At 42.8% G+C, this 21,888-nt stretch overlaps 1 protein-coding gene across 2 annotated transcripts in view; it reads right to left on the bottom strand.

Moving 5' to 3' along the window:
• Nucleotides 1-671: 671 nt before the first annotated feature.
• The window catches only part of NPSR1 (neuropeptide S receptor 1), a gene marked incomplete at both ends in the record, with an annotated part of 190,744 nt that continues 169,527 nt past the window's right edge, over nt 672-21,888 (bottom strand). For both annotated transcript variants that reach the window (XM_080701661.1, XM_080701660.1), the window contains 4 exons: nt 672-762; nt 1,856-2,036; nt 8,122-8,208; nt 17,983-18,059. In XM_080701661.1, coding sequence (XP_080557787.1) covers nt 672-762; nt 1,856-2,036; nt 8,122-8,208; nt 17,983-18,059 — 436 coding nt within the window. The remainder of the gene's footprint in view (nt 763-1,855; nt 2,037-8,121; nt 8,209-17,982; nt 18,060-21,888) is intronic.

Genomic DNA, 21,888 nt, shown 5'->3' on the forward strand with positions numbered 1-21,888 from the left:
GGAGCCTGCAGAGAGCCTCAAGGACAAGTGAGCTGCAGGGCTCAGCTCTCTGGGACTGCAGGTCAGTGGTCCATGGCTTTTTAGTATTTTTTCTCCAGTGGATAAGGTACTTATCCACTTCTCCTTTTTGGTCCTGTTCTGGGGCCAGCTGTGTGTTCTTTCCATTGATCATTTGTTGATAAGATAGGAGTATGAGCACGGCAGCTTCCAACACATCCATCTGCAGGCAGAGGATGGGCAAAGTAGCGGTGCCTGGAAATGCATTTGTTGGCATTTAACAAACATCTTCTCTGCCTCAACAACCCAAGCCCCAGTACAAAACTGGGGAGTCTAGTGGGAAGAGTCTAGTCTTAGATAATTTTTTAAACTTACTTTGAAGATTACAATTAGAAGACTCATGGATAACCTTGCTTATTTTGTTCCTTCTGCTTGTCTCTCAGTTCACCCAAGCCAGGACCTTGGACCAGTGTTGTCTGATTCACTGAGTTTGTGTTGGCCAATGCTTGCCGTTGTGGGTGACCCCCCATTAGAACTTTGCTTTGTGCATCCCCTAAGTGATGACAGGAACAGGGCGGAGGACTCAGCTCAGGCTCCATGCGCATGCACACGCTGGTGATGGGGATGCAGGAGAGTGGATGGGGCTCAGCCCAGCACTGCCGTTGTCCCAGGGTCTAGATGAATTCTGGCTTGGGCAGAATCTGCATCTCATGCCTCTCGGTTCTCTCTCGGCATGTCATTCTGGAGTCCTGTGACCTTCGCTCCCTAGAAAAAGTCAGAATAAGGAGCAAGAAAAGATAATTTGGCCTGGTAGAAAGGGAAGCAGAAATGTAAAGAGATAATGGTTTGGAGAATTGTTAAAGATCAGAGAGCGGCAGGCACTCTACATGGAATACCCTGATCTTTCTTCACCATTTGCCCCCTCTTCCCAACTGGTCAGCACCACAGCCAGTGGACAGAGACATCACTGGCCAGGAGGTAGACACCACTATAATTTCAGGTTTACACATGAGACACTGAGGTTTATGGAAGTTAGAAAAGTTGCCCAAAGTCACACATAACTATGAATAAGCGGTGGCAGCATTTGAAGCCCAGCCATTAGCCTTTAGCCCATGCTTTACACCATGGATTCCTCCATTTGCTGCCAGCTTGTTCAGGGAAACAGGAGAAATAGCAGAATGACTGTGGCTGTGGGAGATTCCATTTTAGCTCCTCTATTAATTATTCATATAGACTTAATGCTGCTGCTTAATCTTGTAAGCCTGACTTTATTTATCTGTAAAATGGTAAAACGCTTCCAGGTCCCATTACCATGACAGGAAGGTTTATGCTAAAGGTAATTCATGTGGAGAAGCTTTGAACAAATTTCATATTTGTTCAAATCAAGATTTTCTTTATTTTATTTTATTTCATTTGGTGGTACTGGGGTTCCTGGAAACCCTTCTACCTCGGGGCTATACTCCCAGACTTATTTTTATACTTTTTCATTTGGAAACAGGGTCTTTTAAGCCAGAGCGGCTGGCTTCAAACCTGTGTGATCCTCCTGTCTCCACTTCCCAAGCACGGGGATTACAAGCGTGTGCCACCATGCCCGGCTCAAATCAAGATTTTCTAAGGTAGTGGTTAAGATGGTTGTCATAGAAAGGGATGGGGGAAAAGCATTGGCCTTGGCATGGGTTTGTCTGGGTCTAAGTTGGTCACACCAATGGAAACTTTTCTTACTCTCAAGTGGCTCATGGGAGCCACTTGAACATGGGAGTTCCATAACCTGCTGGGAGCTTTAGGATAAAGAACGCAGAGATAGGAATCTGAATGTAATGGGCATCAGTGTGCTGATACGGACAAGAGCATCCCTTACCTGCAGGGGAGACAGATAGAGCTGCTGAAAACACAGTAGATGAGGGGATTGATGGCACTATTCAGTGCTGGCAGGTTCTGAATGATCACAGAGGCATAGAAACGCTCCTTGGTGTCTGGAAGGAGGTTGAAATTGTCCAAAATGTCAAAGAGGAAGTATGGGCTCCAACAGCAGATGAAAGCTGGGAAGGAAAGAGCCATTAGTGCTACAGAGGCCACAGCTGAGGGATGGCTCTTGGTTGGCACTGACTGGAGTTTCACCTGGGAGGTTTTTTGACACCTGAAGTTTTTCAAAGATACTGGGGCTGGGTATACCCAGTAGTGTATGTTAATACTAGTATCTTGCTTGTTTAAATACATATGTATATACACCTAAATATATGCACATTTTCTAAAGACATTTTTAAATTGAGAGGATGCCCTAGGTCTTCTCTGTCTGTAAAGGATGAGCGTGGGTAAAAGTTTTCCCTAGGTCTTCTCTGTCTGTAAAGGATGAGCATGGGTAAAAGTTTTTATCCAGCACAATGCTGAAGAAAAACTAGCAAAATCCTCTGGAGAGTGTCGGGGGTCACACAAAGAACAGGAAGCTTTTCAACCAGATGGTGAGTCCCAGTTTTAGAATAAGGCTGGGGGAATAAAGGATACCAATATTTTCAAAACACAGACCAGTTTAATCATAATGCTCTCAATTTTCTTTTCTTAGACCTCTGCAGAGGTCTAAGTTAACCTCTCTAGAAAACACTCACCCAATACCCCTATCCCCAGATCAATTGGTGCTGTGAGATCTTGAATTTGTTTCTCTCCAGATCTTCAAAGTAAATAGGTAGAATGTGGGAATCTAGAGTATGATGGCTAATTTTGTTTCAACTTGACTGGGTCCCAGGATGCCTAGATAATTAATTAAATACCACCCTGATCTCCATAGTGGTTATACTAATTTGCAACCCTATCAACAGTGTATAAGAGTCTCTATTTCCCCACATTTTTGCCAGCATTTGTTACTATTTGTATTCTTGATGATGCCATTCTAACTGGAATTAGATGGAATTTCAGTGTAGTTTTTGATTTACCTTTTCCTGACTGCTAATGACGTTGAACATTTTTTTTCATATATTTATTGGCCACTTGTATTTCTTCTTTTGGGAAGTGTCTATTCAGTTCAATTGTCCCTTTTTAAATTGGCTTATATGTTTTGTTGGTGTTATGTTTTTATGTTTTATGAGTTCTTTATATATGCTAAATGTAAGTTCTCCATCAGAGGAGTAGCCGGAAAAGATTTTCTTCCAAGAATCTGACTTTCACTTCAGATTCTTAATTATGTCTTTTCTACAGAGAAGCTTCTCTTTCTTTCTTTCTCTTCCTTTCTCTCTCTTTCTTTCTTCTTTCTTTCTTTCTTTCTTTCTTTCTTTCTTTCTTTCTTTCTTTCTTTCTTTCTTTCTTTCTTCTTTCCTTTCTTTCCTTTCTTTCCTTTCTTTCTTCTTTCTGCCCAGGGGCATTTCTACCTCTGAGCTTCACCTCCAGCTCTATATTTTATTCTTTATTCTGAAACAGGGAAACAGGGTCTCACTAAATTGCTGAAACTGGCCACAAACCTGTGATCCTCCTGTGTCCACCTCCCAAGTATTGAGATTACAAGCATGCGCCGGCATGCCCAGCTACACAGAACCTTTAAAATTGTATGGCATACCATTTATTGATTCCCAATTTTATTTCCTGAGCTTTAGAGATCTAATTGAGGATGTCTTTGCCAGTGTCTATTTGTTAGAGTTGGTCCTATGTTTTTTTCTAGTAATTGCAAAGTTGCTGGTTAATATAGGTTTCTTGAAAGACTAGAGATAGAACCATTGCCCTTGCTATCTTTCCAAAAGAGTTGGTTAGACACTTAGTTATAAATACATATACATTTTTATAGCAGCACAACTATAAATAGCAAAATTCTGAAACCAACCTAGGTGTCCATGAATAGATATGTGGATAAAAGAAATGTGGTGTAGACACACAATGTAACTTTACTCAGACACGAAGAACAACAGAATGGTGTCATTTCATTCCCATCCAGTACAATGGATGGAACTGGGGAATATTATGCTGAGATCAGCCAGTCTTAGAAGGTCAAGGGTCATATATTTTCTCTCGTTTGTGGAAGCTAGAGAGAAAATGGAAAACTAAAGGAATTTCAGATAAACAAGGAGAGAGACAGTTGAATAGTGAAAGGATATTGGAAAAGGGAGCTGAGGAGGAGAAAAGGAGCCTCGAGGAAGGAAACAGTTCAAATAAGGCTATGTCCATATATTAATGTATCACTAACATGTGTGGGGAGAAAGGAAGAGGGAGGAGCTGGGATATCTCAATTATGTGTGCATTTTACTTTGCATCTCACTATGATATATAATTACAATGCGCAATAAAAATATAATACAAACAAAGGAAAAGCCCATGCTAGCTGGGTGTGGTGGCACACACTTGTAATCCCAGTGCTTGGGAGGCTGAGACAGAAGGATTACAGGCTCGAAGCCAGCCTCAGCGACTTAGTGAAGCTGTCAGCAAATTAGTGAGACCTTGTTTCCAAATACAAAATAAAAAGGGTTGGGGGTGTAGCTTAGAGGTGGAATGCACCATGAGTTCAACCTCAGTACCATTACCACCATAGCACAGGTGCTTCTGACCAAGATTAAATTTGAATTGGTGAATTTAGCAAAGCAGGTTGCCGCCGGGCGTGGTGGCTCACGCTTGTCATTCCCGCCCTTGGGAGGCAGAGACAGGAGGATCGCGCAGGTTCGAAGCCAGCCGCGCTGGCTTAAGAGACCCTGTTTCCAAATAAAAAGTATAAAATAGGTCTGGGAGTGTAGCCCAGAGGTAGATGGGCTTCCGGGAACCCCAGTACCACCAAAAAACCCCCAAACAAACAAAAAAACAACAACCAAAAAGAAAAACAGGTTGCTCTCCCCAGGGTTGGTGGGCCTCGTCCAATCTCTGGAAGGCCTGAGTAAAACAATAAGGCCCAGCCGGGCGTGGTGGCGCACGCTTGTAATCCTCGAGCTTGGGAGGCGGAGACAGGAGGATCATGCTGGTTCGAAGCCAGCCTCGCTGGCTTAAGAGACTCTGTTTCCACATAAAAATGTTAAAAAATAGGTCTGGGAGTGTAGCCCGTGGGAGTGTATCCCAGAGGTAGAAGGGCTTCCAGGAACCACCAAAACAACAAAAAAAAAAAAAAAAAAAAAAAAAAAAACAATAAGGCCCAGTGAGAAAGGACTGGCTCTCTGCTTGGCTGACGGAGCTGGGATACTGGTCTTTTCTTACCTTCAGGCTTAGATTCAAAGTGGTACTTATGCCATCATTTCTTCTCTTTTCTCAGGTCTTTGGACTTAGACTGGGACTAGATTTATACAGTTGTCTCTTATAGGCCTCCAGCTTGCTACCTGCAGATCTTGAGACTTCTCAGTCTCCATAATCACAGAAGTCAATTCTGTATAACAAATCAGTATCTATCTGTCATCTATCATCTCTCTGTCTATCTATCCATCCATCCATCCACCCATACATTTACCTATCTTCTCTTTCTCTGGAGAAGACAGATTAATACAATGCTACATACTCGTGGGTCTACTGGACACACCCATGCATGTTTCTTTCCACCCATGGAAGTTTTCTCCACTTATAATAATTTCACTTATAATTGTATGCAGGGAAAACTTTCCCCCATAATTGTTCAAGAAAGATTCTATAACTTTCTGGGAAGTTTTGTGGATGAAGAACTAATTCATGACTTTGTATCCCCAGATGGTGGCAATGTATTAATGTTTCTCTATTCAAACACAGGCACTGCTGAGCATTCTGGACTTTGGGTGATTAACCCCAACCTTGGCCCAGAAGGGTGGCTCTGGAATATAAAGGGTAAAATTGCCATTGTTCTTGTGTGTGTGTGTGTGTGTGTGTGTGTGTGACAGGAATGCCAGTTAGTATGGTACAGACAGTGTCCCAACCAGCAGAAATTTGTCCTGTATCCCATACATTTCTGAAATGCCCAGATGAACATTCATATTCATATAGGGGAAGACCTTGTTTATAATTACCCCAGTCTAGAAACCTAATTCTGTTTTAGATACACACACACACACACACACACACACACACACACACACACACACATATATATATATAAATATATATTTTTTTGGTGGTACTGGGGTTCCTGGAAACCCTTCTACCTCCAGGCTACAGTTCCAGACCTATTTTATACTTTTCATTTGGAAACAGGGTCTCTTAAGCCAGCGCAGCTGGCTTCGAACCTGCACGATCCTCTTGTCTCCACCTCCTGAGCGCGAGGATTACAAGCGTGCGCCACCACGCCCGGCCAGATATTTTTAATAAATGCTGAATTTGTTTTTTTCAGAAAAGCAACTCCCTTACAGATGAAGGGTTACTTTAATTTGGAACTTTACCAGTGCTTGTTTGCCTGCTTAGAAAATCAAGTCACTGGCAGCAATACTACTTATGTTTTTTATGCTTCCATGAAAACACACCTGTATTGGTTTTCCTTTGAAGCTGTTACTCTGAGTATAAGCATCTGATTATTATTTTTTTCATGCAGCAGTGCCCACACAATTAAATATCAAAATTGGTATTGTTTTATTACAAGTTGCTTTCTTTCTATTTTTTAGATGATTTAGGGGAAGTACATTGAATTTTCTTAAATTATGGTAGGCTGTCAGTAGTATGTATATGTGATGTTTTTGGATGGGAAAGGGCATTGCCTCTTTATTATACAAAGGCCCACTTCAGTCTGTCTACACTTGCTGATGCTCTGTGGATACCCCTGCTTGCAGACTAAAAAAGTCCCACAGAGTCTAGGAATATGGTTCCTGATTAAAAGCGGCAATGTTGGCTCTGCATGGATAAATATACATTTCCTGTGTCAATATACGGGAACACCTATCTGTGATTCTGATTGGGAAGGCAAGGGGAGTGTTTGATTGACTTCAGAAGCCTGTGAGGAAGGCCTCACAGAGCCCTGGTGGGTTGTATGGGCCTCTTCCAGGTATGCCTGCGGTGTTGTTTTGTGCCTGTATTCTGTTAGCTGAGTCACACTGCGTGTGGTCTGTTTGGCATTTTTTCAGTTGAATTTAGACAGGGGAGATAGGATGCTCTCGTGATTTGACATGCAGTTAATGATTTCTTGGAGATTCTAAGAGCTGCCAGAGGATCAGAGAGAGAGGTGTTCTAGCTAAATAGAAAGAAGACAGCAAAAATCTCTTTCCTTCTTGCATACTCTCATTCATTTATTCATTCAACAAATATTAATTGAGCATTGTATGGGGTCAATAATTTAGGTCTTGGTGATAATAATGTAAGTAATACAAAAGGAAGTCATTGCCCTTATGAATTTATTATTGCAGCGGGGGAAGTAGGTAATAAGGAAGATACGATATGTATGTATGAATGTATGTATGTATGTATGTATGTATGTGTATATGTATGAATGTATGTATGTATGTATGAATGTGTATATGTATGAATGTATGTATGAATGTATGAATGTGTATATGTATGAATGTATGTATGTATGTATGAATGTGTATATGTATGAATGTATGTATGTATGTATGTATATAGCATCAGGTAGAAGTAGAAACCTTGAAGAAAAACACATTAGGATAAGATTAGAGGAGGGTTAAGAGACTTGTCAAAGGGGGTATAGAGACCAGCATGGCTGAGGAACAAAATGAGATGAGGAAGTAAGCCATGTACCATCCTGAGAGAACATTTTGCCTTGCTCAGTGCAAGGTGTATTCAGATACAAAAAAGGAAAAGGAAAGGGTAGAAGACAAGAAGGAAGAAGGTATAAAAGGTGGCCACAGGGGGAGTCCTAGCAGTGACCCTAAAATTAAATATCCAAAAGATATGGGATGCACTGGGTCTTTGCTGTGCTCTCTTCATTCCTGGAGGAGCGTGTGTCTTAAAGAAGGCAACTGAGTCAACAGGGCGATCCGAGCACTAACTTTAGCTAGTTAGGTGCTAATCAGATTTATTCCAAATTATCCAACCCATGGCCTGAGTGGTCCATTTTTTTTTAAGGATATGGAGTCAGAACCTAATGTTGGCCCTTGAAACACCCAGCTGGACTGATGAATCCCACACGTATATACTTTTCAGTTGGACAAAGGTAGAAATTATGCTCACAAATGCCTTCTTGTGTAGAGTTTCTTCCACTAGTTTGTTTTTGGTATGTTCATACAGTGCTGCCACACAAGGAGGAATTTTACTTACCAAGAATGATGACGATGCTGTACTTGATGGCCTTGATTTTTGCTTTTGAGATAAGCCCTCGGTTGTAGCTGGTGCACAGCTTTCCATCTGTAGATACAACGAATGGAAAAATGAAGTGCTCGAGATGGGACAATTTGTTTCTGCCAAATAAAAACAGTGAAGGGTAAACCTGCGGCTTTCATGTGAACAGGATTGATTATCGCTTGCTTGCCCATGCCAAGAAGGCGTTCCTTGGGGATTTTCAGAGTAAGATGGCTTAGGGCTGATTGCTGGAAACTCTTCAGTTTGCAACTTAATACAACATGCAAATACAGTGGGATGGCCAGACTCAAGAGATGGGGTCAGAGGCCAGGACCAACCACAGCTGGAGCTGGACCACGTGACTACAGGGGCTGAGGCCTTCTCTGTGAAGGCTCTTCTCTGAGCTCTATGTTATGCAGAAGCACTTGAGGAGGCATTTTATCAGAATAGTCATCCCATGCGTGGTGGCGCGCGCTTGTAATCCCCGCGTTTGGGAGGCGAGACAGGAGGATTGCGCAGGTTCGGAGCCAGCCGCTCTGGCTTAAGAGACCCTGTTTCCAAATTTAAAAAACAGATAAAAATAGGAAATAGATCTGGGAGTGTAGCCCGGAGGTAGAAGGGTTTCTAGGAAACCCAGTACCAACAAAAAAAAAAAAATTAAAATTAAAAAAAAAGAATAGCTATCCCAGACTAACTAGTTCACTTCAAAAATTCTACTCTCAATAAAAGCTCAAACTTAAAATCTCTCACCAAAAGCTCAAAAACAAATAAAACTCCAAAAAACAAAAGCTCAAACATCTAAGCCTGCCTGAATATAATTTTAATAATATGTAGGCTGCCATCGAATGCAAAAACATTTGATGGAGGAATAGAAATATCTGCTAGATTGTAAACTGGATGGGGATCGGGGCTTTGCTTTCATTAAACATATTGACTCTATAATTAATCTTTGTGAAATGAATCAATCCTGACCTCTCATAGTCAAGAAGTAGGGGCAAAACAAAAGTTGATTACCATGAACAGGATTCACTGTGCTAAACCTTAATAAAAATAATGGAGAGGTGGCAAATATGGGGTAAAATGTTGCCCACAGGGTCCTTCACTTTTGTGGAAGAATGTTTACTATTAGGGCTTTGCCAGCAGTTATGGCACCTTTGTGCCAATTTTGAAAAAGTCGCATGGACAGGAGGCCAGCCTCCCGCCTCTCCTCCTCAGCTGGGCACCATTGAGTTGGCCTCAATTGGTACAGCCCTGGCACAGCCCAGCTGGGAGGCCAGCCCAGTGCCCAAGTCAAATGGGGCAGGGATGTGGTCCATTGGAGAGCCCGAACTTTCAGTTAGGAAAAATCACATACTGGCTGGAAGAGATGAGAGAGACGCAAGCCAACATTAACAGGAGAGGCGCCCCTCCGCCTCTCCCCTGGCCCACACCAGGGAGGCCGCGTGGGGGCTGCAGAGGGCACCAAGAAACTTTAAAAGACTTGGAAAGAAGTTCAAAGGCAAATATGAGATGTGGGCATGGAATTGGGAAAGAAATGGGAAGCAGAAGGAGCATTCCCAGCTGAGACATGGATCAAGAATAGGAGGATGTGTTTGAATCATTGGCGAGTCCTCTTGTTTGGATATAGCCTACAAGTGCATGGAGTTGGAGTTTGAGGGTGGAGAAAAAACTGAGGACAATCTGGGAAGACCCTGAATGCCTCTGTGAGGAGTTTTGGCTGAACTCTTTGAGGAAGCATCTTTGAAGCATTTTTGCTGTGAATATCTCCTTATTGGAGAGGACGCACCATTACCAATCCTAACAGGAATGGGTCGTTTTAGGTTCAAAGAACTAAAATACCAGGTATTATTAGTTATTCCCTAAGGTATACCCTGTAAGACCATTGTTTCTCTTAGGGTCTTTAAACAATTCTGTGCCATTTCCTAGAACCGTAGAGCCTCAGCACTGCAAGAGAGCAAATGCTTCAGGAGTATTTATAGCAGCAATTATGCCTTCTGGGGGGACTTTGGCAATCCCTAAACACATTTTTGGTTGTCATAATTGTGTGTGTGTGTGTGTGTGTGTATGTGTGTGTGTGTGTGTGTGTGTGTGTGTGTTTGTTATCCATCTAGTGAGTCAAAGCTAGGAATGCTGTTAAACAACCTTCAAAGCAAAGTGTCCCCCCAACAAAGAACTATACATTCTACATATCTGAGGGTGCTAAAGGGGAGAACCCTGATTTCTATGGTAAGACCTTAAGAAGTTTATTGACCCCAGGCTCAGATCCGAACATCATCCTACTCTACCAGAGAGTCACTGTATATACCTAGGTAAGTTACTTAAAGTTCTGTCTTAACCTCCCCATTTGAAATACAACATAAAATACCAAACTCACAGAGTTGCTTTGAGGATTAAATATTAAATATAAATAATATATTCAAGGTACCAAATTTCATGCTGGGTTGTCAGTTACCCTGCCAGTTGGATGAATGAAGTTTTAACAGTGTTTTCGGAGAAATATGAGCTGTTTTTATAGAAGAAAACAGAAGGTATTACTACCTTGGGTAGTCTATTATATTATGTTATCAGTAGATAGCAACAAATTATCCCAGTGGATTATACTCATGGGGGGATGAGGAAAGATGAAGCAGATACTATTACATCCTTTTAAGCAGTCCCCACGTGCTGGTCCCAACGTGCTGGTCCTGGGTACCAGCTGGGCCCTAAGCAGTTGACTCTGAAGACTTGGTCATGCAAAAAAGTTTTTGAAAACGACATTTGTGCTCTGAAATCTGTTTAAAATGGAAACTCAAATATTTTCTACAGGGCAACTAGGTGACAATATAATCAACTGCCTTGCCCTCTGATCTCCAAATGAGATCAGTGAAAAGTGTCTTTAATCTGACCACCCCAGGTAATGCAAAGCCTCCAGCTTCCAAAGATGGCTCTTCAAAGAGAACTGAGCTACAAAATGCCGGTAATTCTCCTTTATTGGGAGATAAAAGGATTATTTCTACTCAGGCTTTAGAGATGAGCTGGAGCAAAAGCAGTGAGATTCAGCTGTCACTGTGCATTAGTGGCTTGGCAGCCTGTTGGGAGAGGGCCCATTAGATTTGAGACTGGAAGAAGAATACCGACGTAACTCTAGGGTGCAACCCTAGTGGGGGCCCTGTGGGAAATCTAGTCTCTGAATGGCCAGTTCTGCCTCTGAACCTTCCCTAGGCATCAGTCCCCTGACGGAGCTGCCTGGAGCCCACTTGTTATATGGTCTGAGAACCTACAGCTGTACCAACTAGTCCCTCTGGATTTTAAATAGAGGCAAATTCCATTCCTTTTAGGTGGGAAAAGCCCTCTGTGGGCCTGGTAATATTTAAAAATAAGTATGCTTCATGCATTGAAGGCTTTATATACTTCAGGGTTTCTTAAAACAATTAATGCCAGTACTTGAGAAGCTGAGACAAGAGGATCTCAGGTTCAAAGCCAGCCTCAGCAACTTAGCAAGATTCTCAGTAACCTAGGAAGATCCTGTTTCAAAACTAAGTAATTTACTAACTAACTAAGATAGGGGTGTAGCTCAGAGGTAGAATATTTCTGGGTTCATTGAAATCCCTGGTGCCACAATAAGAAAAAGTATTTTTTGGCAATTTTTTCTACTTAAGTTTTTTAAACTTAAAATTTATTTTTAATCATTAATTGCCTTTTTATTTACAACCTGAATGCTACCGGAACTCATCTGTTCAATATTTTCAGTCCATTATATCTTCTCTGCTTAGCTGCAGTTATTTCAAACCTGAAATCCTCCTGTCTCAGCCTCATAAGTACTGGAATTATAGGTGTGTACCACCATGCCTGGCTTTCTATTACCTTCTGACCTTAAGGAACTCATTTTTCTTTTCTCATGAAGTGCTGTTTTATCACCACTAGCTGGTCATGTCTAAGTATGACTGAACTCTCAAGGCGAGAGCATGTTGAGTTCTTATCTCAGGAGATTTCTAGCCCAGGGCCAGCTGGAGGTCGTAGCTAGGTTTCAGGAAATAATCATCTTTCTCACCAGCCAGCCTTTTCTGTCCCTGAGCTCTTAAGCTCAGGAAAGACTAGGAACCCTGATGTGGTTTTAATTACACAGAGACAAGTGAGTTGTACATCAAACCGCTAGGCTCCGTTTCCCAGCCTTCCTTTCATCAGGGTTTAGTCCTGTGACTAAATTCTGTGCAAGGGAACATGGGAAGCATTGATGCCTACTCTCCTCAGACCTGGCTCAGATAAGTTCCTGGGGGTAATCCTCCACTGTTTTGCCTCACTCCTGCCAGGGGGGTGTAGATGCTTAGGGACACCGTAGTAGCCCTTTGTAAAATATGGTAGAATTTCCACCCACTTGAATTTCTGGAAGATTGTATGCAACAATGCCCTTCCCTTTAGTCTTCACTGCCAAGTGAAGTTTAATTGAGCAAGAAATCAACTTTTGTTTTGTTAAGGCTACTGGTATTTTGGAGTTTACACAGTGGATAGTATTTCCCTAACTAAAGCAGAAATTGGAACCTCAAATGCAATGCTATCTTAATTAAAAAAACAAAAACAAAAACATGTGGCAGTGGCTAAGTGGACAGGCAGCAGGTGGCAAGGACGTTGAGAGCGGAGCTGGCACACTGGCGATCCGTGGTTGGAAGTGCCACTGTGATGCCTGGGAAGGCGGACTGTGTGCCCACTGAGCTGGGAGCTCTGGGGGCAAGGTTGGTAAACAAGAGTGTATTGATTGCTACCAGCTGTGTTTAGCAAGGAATTGAAAAAGAGAAATGAGTTCAGACAGGAATTAGCTAGCTTATGAATGGAAATAAAAAGTCATTAGAGAAAGTCCCCAAATTGGGGACCTCGTAGAGTTACAAATGCCAGCTGCTTCTAGTCTCCCACCTTAGTGGCTGCACACACTGTGTGCCCTGGTACAAAGTTGAAAGGTAAGACGGGCACTGAGCCAAACGAGAGCCTTTCCCAAGCATGCACATCTCAGCCAGTGAAGTCCCCACAGTAAGCTATGTCACTGGGAAGTTTTAATTTGAAAATATCCTTTAAGATTTACCCTTGAAGCAATGATCAGACAAAGGATGTGACCTCCTGTCTATTCAGATGACCTCAAGCTGAATTCCATTAAGTTGAGAGACAAGAATTGAGTGAGGAAGCAAAAAAAAATTCTCAAAATTCTCAAAAATATTCGAGAATTATATTAAGAAAGACATTTTGAATATGGCTGCTAGCATTTAAGACTGACTGAAAGTAAGCAGATCAGAAACCTATTAAGTTTTTGAGGAATTATGTTACCAAGGATGCCATATACCATGAGATTTCTGCCTTTACCAATATTTAGGATTATCAGATTATTATTATTTTTTTTTTACAATTTAACCAATTATGTGGGTGAAAAGTTATATGTAATTGAGGTCTAAACATGTACTTTCCTAATTATCAATAAGGTGGGGAATCTTTTTGGTCATTCCTATTTCCCTTTCTGTAAAATGCCTGTTCGTATCTTACTGATTTTTAAAAATGCATTTGTCTTTTAAAGTTTTTTAAAATTAGTTTTTACAAGTTCTTTCCATATTCTATATACTAATCTTATTACAAGTATATTTTTTGTATTTCCAGGTATGTCAGTTTGTGCATTGATACTTTAAGTGTTAACAGAGTAAAAATTATGCATTTTTTATAATTTAATGTTTTGTGGATCTTTTTTCCCCCCAGTTAAGCCTCTAATTCCTCTGAAAGTGGTTTCTGTCTTTGGATGGAGGTAAAGATCCATTTCATTTCTTTCATATAATCTTTTGGCCTCTATTGAGTTCTCATATATGTACAGGTCTGTTTAGGGGATGATTTATTTTCTATTTGTCCACTGTATTGTGCCAATATCATACTTATTATCATACTTTGTAATAAATCTTCATACTTATAGGAAACCTCTCTACCTCATTCTACTTCATATATATATTTGGTGATACTGGGGTTCCTGGAAACCCTTCTACCTTCAGGCTACACTCCTAGACCTATTTTATATATATATACTTTTTATTTGGAAGCAGGGTCTCTTAAACCAGTGAGGCTGGCTTTGAACCTGCACGATCCTCCTGTCTCCGCCTCCCAAGCGCAGCGATTACAAGCATGCGCCACCACGCCCGGCCTTATGTATATTTTTAAAGCATATTTTCAATCTCAATAAAATGTTTCTATCTGGTTTTGATTGGAACTGATTAACTTGTACAGCAGCTAGGGAGAGTTGATGTATTTATGATTTTGAATCTTACTATCCATGTGCTAATCCTCCATAATCTGTGTGTTTACATTTTTCGCGCATGTGTTTTGTTAAATGTAGTTATTGATGCAGAAGCCATTTACTAATGAAGAAGTTGATACTGAGAAGTTAATGGTTTATAGTAAATTCATTAAGCTAAACCGTGGAAGGCCTCTAAACCAATTCCTACTCCATGGCTTTTCTTCACTCCATTCTGCCTCATTTAATTTGAAACATGCAATTTAGATATGGCATGGATCTTATCACATCTGCCAAGCCATAATGGCTCGCCCTAATTCTATCATAATTTTGTCTATTCCATGGGCGCGATTCCCCAGTCTCCTGTCAGCCTGTGGCAATGTTCTAGTTTATAGGAGCCCTGGACATCAAGAGCGTGCACACTTACGAAAGATACAGCGCAAGGCTGGAAACCTGATATACCTGTCACCCGCCAGCCTTGTTTGTAGGAAAGTCTCGATATTACTTATGAAATCGATCTTTTCCTTTTTCTTTTAGCTTTTGAGTGGGAGAAAATAGACAATTTGTCAGGAAGAAGAAGGGTCGCCGCACTAAGGATGGCTTGAATTTTGCAGCCCGTATTTACAAAGTGAGCTTCTGTTCACACTAATCATTGCTAATGTCCTCTGGTTGATGAGCAGTAATCCCGGCATGCCAACACCGCTGGAGATCCAATTTACTGGCCAACTTCAGAGCTGCTTGGCTGTTATGACAGATAGGAAGTTAAGTGAGCTCCATTTGTGAATAAGACACAGACAGTATATGATCTTCTGAGAAAACCAGCTGGCCTCATTCCAGGAGAAGAAGGTCACCAATGGCCATAAAAGACAGAGATAACTAAAAATAGGTGTAATGGATACCCAAAAGTGTAGTAAAGAGTAAAAGTGACTGTAGCATTTTTATCTTTGGGGATGGCAATGTTATACTGTATATAAGTAGAAACAAATCTCTAAGATTCTTTGTACCATTTCAGTTCTTGGATAGCCTTAAGAGTGCAGGGACTGGGAATTGTGGTCTGGGACCACAGAGAAGAGAATTATGGGAGACACTGGAGAAAGACAGGAGAAGTCCAACTATAATGGGGGGAGGGCATCTGAGAAAGGAGGCGGGTAGTTGACAGCACATGGAAATCTTTAATCACTCCAAGTCTTCATCCAGCAGTGTCTGCTGTATTCTCTTTTGTGAGTGGTTAAGCTCATGTTAAACGCGGTGGGCGCCACGGGCCATTGGAGCAGGAGTGGAGGGAACAGAAAAGCTATATGGGGGGGGTGGGATCAAGAGCGAGGTTCCAGAGGGACAGGAAGGGAGGAACAGGCTAGCCTCCTGGGACTCATAGAAATTTCAGGACAGGAGTTTAAAAAAATCAAATTTTAATCTGAATGTACAGAAAGACTTCAATTCTGCAACAGACCTGGGCCCTGAAACCTGGCAGTGAGGGCTGATTTGCCTTCTAGATTTTGAACACATCAAAACAAATACCTCAGGAGATGAGATGAAGGCGTTCTCTGAAGCCAAAGTTGTGGAGGGGTGTGTGGAATGGAGGCCTTGCCAGAGACTCAGGGTTTGGATTTTTAATAAAAAGTTGGGTTTCCTTCCTTCCTTCCTTCCTTCCTTCCTTCCTTCCTTCCTTCCTTCCTTCCTTCCTTCCTTCTTTTTTGTGGGCCTGGGGATGGAACCCAGGGGCATTCGACCTCCAAGCCATACCCCCTGTCCTATTTTTATTCTTTATTTTGAAATCGGGTCTCACTAAGTTGCGGAGGGCCTCACTAAGTAGCTGAGGCTGCCCGCGAACCGCGATCCTCCAGTCTCAGCCTCCCAAATGCTGGGATTAAAAGCATGCGCCACCACGCCCAGCTGTTTCTTTATTTTTGAATTTTGAGCTCTTCAGTCGTTCGTCACCTCTCTTTCTTTACTGCTCTTCTTGGGAAGCAGGCTAGCCTGATTCAGGAGAGAAATGATGGGCTTCCTGCTCAATCACAGGTGCATTTGAATCCTGGTCATGTTACTTGCTACCTGGAGAAACATGCAAATCTCTTAGCCTCGGAGCCCGCCTCTTATATCTAAGGAAGAGCCAATGATGCCACCTTCGAGGGTTGTTTGAGGATTAGAGGGAACAGCTGACGGGCAGGAACTAGCTAAGTGGCTGACGCGGCTGCTGTCTGTCCCTCTGCTCTGGCTGTCTGTGTTGCTGAGACATTAGTCTCTAGAGTAGCTGCCTGTGTTCGGGAACTGGGCTGCTTATTCATTTGTCATTGGCAGTGCCCTGTGCTCTCCTGGCATGTAGGAGAACCCAGCAGAGATGAGCTGAATTCAGATGAAAACACCAAGACTTCCAGAGCGCTCCTCACCCCCCAGGGAAAGTCAGTTTACCAGCGCCCAGCAATCCTTGTGAACCCTCTTGGCTGTCTCCTATCTCATGTGGAAAGGAGCTTCAGGAGGAATATGGGAAGCTCAGTCTTGGCCCCAACAGGTGTTAAGTCCAAGTCTGAAAAGAAGAGCACTTAGAGAGGACCAAGCTCTGTCCTTCAATTTGATATCTTTATGCCCAGAGAGGTCACATGACTGTACAATGTGGCACAGCTCTTAAGGGTGTATCTGGAACAGTACTCAGCTCTTCTTATTCCAGATATTTGTTTTGAAGCTTGTTGCCCTTGTCTGAGTGCTTGGGGCTGTGTAGTATATATGTGTGCATATCAGTGTGCAAGTGCATGTGAGTCTGGGTATATGACAACTTGTGTATTTGTATATATTTTGTATATGTGGCTCTGTGGGGCATGTATGTGCACACCCAAGAAATGGGAAGAGATATGGAACCTAAGGAGAGCCAATATCATGCTAAAAAGCTATCACATGATAACAAACGTAACACCAGCACCCTCTCTCCTCCTCTGGCCTGTTGGTTTGCTATGTTTTCTCCAGGGTGACCTGAGTCCGGCCCAGCACTCTTGCCTGGGAAGCAGGACCAGCATCCGGGTCTCAGAGCTGTTGTCTCAGAGGTGCTATGTGTCTGAGATCACAAAAACATATTTGGTGAAGGGTCCTAGTGGGGCTATCTCGGCCGCAGTCTGTTTTGTGTGGAACGCATGTGGACCGTGCCTTAACTAGCTCAGGGCCCAGGATCATTCTGTGGACAGAGGGCAGTTGACCCATCTCTAAGTTCAAGCCAGACAGAAAAGCCCATCCTCATGTTTGTTAAATGTGTGGTGTCCTCAACTGGGCTCTCATTCATCCATGTGTCCTACAGGGTGCCTTCTGCTCAACCAGAGCCTGGGGCACCTGGATCCTGGCCCAAAGGCTGCTTTGAGGAACCTGTTTGCACAGCTTGGCCAGGCTCAAAGTCTTGCCCTTACTCCTCCTGGTTTTCAGGAAGGCCAAGTGGGGGAAACAGTCTACTAGGGGACTGCCTTTGAAGGGTTCGGTCTGCTGGCTGGGTCCTTGCAGGCCTGTGTCAGGCCGCAGGCTGCACTTAACATACAGGCTCCAGGAAGCACAGCTCTTGATTGCTAGGGGAAGACCTCTGAGGAACAAAACAAGCTCAGAGTTGGGCATTCAGAGGAGAGACTTACCAGAGCAGTTGGAAATCACTGTCTCGTGAGCTTTGCTTTTAATCCAAATAGTTCGAATCACAATGCCGTAGATGACGCTGCAGAAAAGAGCAGAGGGAACATTAATATGGCTGGCGGGACCCTCCTGTGGGGACAGGGATGGGAGAGGGTCTCTTTACCACCTGCACCCTGTATTTGCTGAAGCTGGAAGGAAGAGAAAGATCAGTGGGATGAAACTACATGTTTTAGCTAGGGTGCTAGGGCTAGGACATACGGAAGTTAAAGAATCCAGGCAGTTAGGGGCTCAGCTGTGATTAGAATCCAAATACAGGCTCCAGAGTTAGAAGGGTCTGGGTGCTTGTATGTGACTTTGGCAATCGTTAAGGCTCCTTCTGAGTTCGTGGCTTTGTGTGGCCCTCTCCCCTAGGGTGTGGACAGGGCCTGTGACTTGCTTCTGATCAATCCAGTGGTGTCTATGGTTACAATAAGTGTAGCACCTGTCTTGTCAGAGTCTCTCTTCACTGTTGGCTTTGAAGAAGCAAGCTGCTAGGAGTCCCGCGGCCCCAGTGGAATTAGCTCTGCTAAGAACTTGAAGGCCCTTGGAAAAGACCCTTGTCTACTGAGCCTCAAATAACTCCCAGTCCTAGCTAGCTCTGTACACAGCCTGAAAAAACTGCAGGTAATAGATGCATTATTTTTAACTCATAAGGTTTGTGATCCTTTGTTAGCAAGAGATAACTAATACACCAAGCCTTTGGGATTCTGGAAAATGAAGTTAATAATACAAACCTCTTAAGTTTTTGAATATTGAATGTAGTAATATTTCAAGTGCTAAGCACAGTATTTGAAAAATCAGTGAAGACTAGTTGAGCGTGGTGGCTCACGCTTGTAATCTCCGCACTTGGGAGGCTGAGACAGGAGGATCGCGCAGGTTCGAAGCCAGCCTCAGCTACTTAGTGAGGCTCTCAGCAACTTAGTGAGACCCTGTTTCCAAATAAAGTATAAAAAAATAGGTCTTGGAGTATAGCCTGGAGGTAGAAAAGCCCTTGGGTTCTACCCTCAGTATCAAAAAAAGAAGAGAGAGAGAGAGAGAGAGAGAGAGAGAGAGAGAGAGAGAGAGAGAGGGAGAGAAGACTTAAAAGCACAATTTCCTTTCTCTTCTTCTTTTTCGGGTCACATCAAACCTGTTCTTGAACAATATAACTGGTGCCTAACAGAGTGTTAGTGATTTGCACATGCCGGAAAATTTCATATTCTGCATCTCCTTTGATAAACATGAAAACTTGCACTCTTAATGTTACTCGACATTTCAAGTTTATTAAGTATCTCAAGTAAAAACTTTGAGTCAAAGCACAACTTTATTTTAAAACTGCGTATTTCCCTTTGAGAACTGCTAGTTAAAAAATAAGCAGAGCTCCAGTTTGCAGTAACTGACAAGGCATTAGTTGCTTGTGATGATCTTTTCAACTGTGACTTAGTGATGGTATTAGAAGGCTCCATTCCTTATCCTTGTCTCTTGTTCTCACTCAGTGAACTGCTCTGAGTGCTTCAGCAATGCATAGGGCCTCTTTGGAGTATTCTATTTCTTATCATATGCCTTCCCAGAGACTTTTCTGGAATTTATATGCCTTCATTAAAGAAAAAAAATCAATCAAGAAAACCTTATAGTGAGTCTATCCTTCACCTGACATCAAATATTTGTTAGATCAGGAAAACTTGTTTCCCAGGTGAATGAAAAACACAGGTAAGGTTTCAACCACCATGAAATGTTGGTAGTATCTGGCAATTGTAACTTCAAGACTTAATTAATAATTCAAATTTTTATTAGCCAGTAACCATAGCTGCAACAGAATAGTTCAGAAAGGTCTTGTGAGGTAGGAATCTGAGCCCATGTCCCCCCTCTTCTACTGAGGACCTGTCAGATGAGTCAGGACCAGTTTCACTGTTACTAGGCAAACACACGATCATTAGGGCATCCCACCATTACTGTTCACACCAAGCTAGCTCTTAGACTGTGGCAGCCCGGCAGCAGAGAGTCTACTGGGCTCTGGTGGTCTCTTTCTTTCTCATTCCTCCATCAAGCTAATCAGCAAGTTCTGTGGATTCCAAAAATCTGTGCCTTCATCTCCACCTTTCCTTTTTGGCACCCATACACACCTTTACAACTGCTCTTTTTGTTTTGTGACTTTTTTTGTGTGTGCGGAGTACTGAGAACTGAACCAGGATTGTTTGTTGTGCCTCTGAGCTACATCCCTAGCCCTTTTTGTTTTTAATTTTGAAATAGGTCCTTGCTAAGTTAGCACTCCCTGGACTAGAACCTGTGATCCTCCTGTCTTGGCTCTCCATACCACTGCGCCTTCCTGGTGAGTTCCTTTATTGTGGGCTGGAGGCAAACAAGCTAAGTGCTGTGTGCATATGTACTTGTGTATCCCTTTGGAGCTCATTATGGTGCCTAATTCCAATGTACCAATGAAAGTATAAAAATATGCATAAAACTTACCGTTTAATCTATCTTTAACTGTATACCTCCATAGTCAAGCACATTCACATTGTCCTGAAACCGTCACCACTACCATCTCCAGAACCTTTCCCCTTCCCCAGCTGTAGCTCTGCCCCTCTCAAACACCAACATATGAAATGTTCATGCACTTGTGACACCCTTACACAGGGACCATGCTAATCTCTGTCTTATTTCAACATAAGCGCCCTTATGAACCTGTGCTGGATTGTTGCCATCATCTTTAAACACTCCACTCTGTTGCCAGCTCTGATGTCCCTGCCACCATGAGAGCTGGAGCTCTAGGACAGGGAGCCACTCTCTCACTTGCCCTCCTCACCTGGAGGCTATGGAGTCTCTGTTCAAAGCATCCCGGCCTCTCACAGCCTCCTGCCTTCCTCACTTTCCTCCTCCTCTTCCTGCCCCTCCACGCACTGTCTCTGCACACATCTTTCCCCCAGGCTGGCCAGCCAGTAGGAACAGGCCAACCAAACTAGTCCTGACTCTACGCTGCCTGTGCGGTAGACTTGGGTGAATGTGCTGTCCGTCTCTCTAGCCTGCTTAGCCCTCTCCCAGAAATACATTCGTATTTCTTTTAAGCACACCTTCCACAAATTGCTTTGCTATAAATTTCTCCGAGTTGCTCTGCTCTTCCATGATAACCAGCTGTGCCCTTCCATGGGGGGGGGGTGGGCTTTAGGGAAAATAAACAGAAGAATAATCAGAAAAATATCAATAATAGTGAAGATAAATACGTAGTGTCAAGTACTAAAACGCAAATCAAACTTTGACTGCTAGAAAGTAAGATATTGGAACCAGAACAGCACATATTTATATGTAGTTCATTTGAACCAGGTCTGAATGACAGGCTTCCAGAACACAGAAAGGCAAAGGGATGCCCCCAGCAACTCAGGTGGCACCATGGAAGTAACTGAGATTTTCTAAAGGTACCAGGAGAAGAAAATGGACTCAAAAGCCTTTAGTAGGTCAGACGAGTGCACTAGTTTCTGGGACCATCAGGCATATGCCGGGTAACAGTCAGGGTACTTATGACAGAAAGTTATACAAAACTCCAAATTCAAATTGGCTTGCTCAGTTAAAATATTTATTATCTTCTCTAATTGCAACCTCAAAGGCAAGGTTAGTTAGACTTTAACGACCTGGGTTCCTTCCATAACTCTTTTTTCCTTTCTTTTCTTTCCTCTTCTTTTTTCTTTCCTTTTCTTTTCTGTGTGTCTTCCCTCAGCTGCTGCAGGTCCAGCTGTCAGACCTGCACAGCAATGTAGGAATAAGAGGAGCCTTCCTTTCCTGGACTTCTTTCCTAAGAATGGGGGACGTTTTTTTCAAGAGCTCTCCAGAGAACACTCTCTTGCGCGTCAGAACTGGACCATGTGGCCAGTCCTGCCTGTATCATTGCCATGCTGAGGGGA

Source organism: Muscardinus avellanarius, assembly GCF_963383645.1.
Source record: "Muscardinus avellanarius genome assembly, chromosome: 9".
NCBI classification, from domain to species: domain Eukaryota; kingdom Metazoa; phylum Chordata; class Mammalia; order Rodentia; family Gliridae; genus Muscardinus; species Muscardinus avellanarius.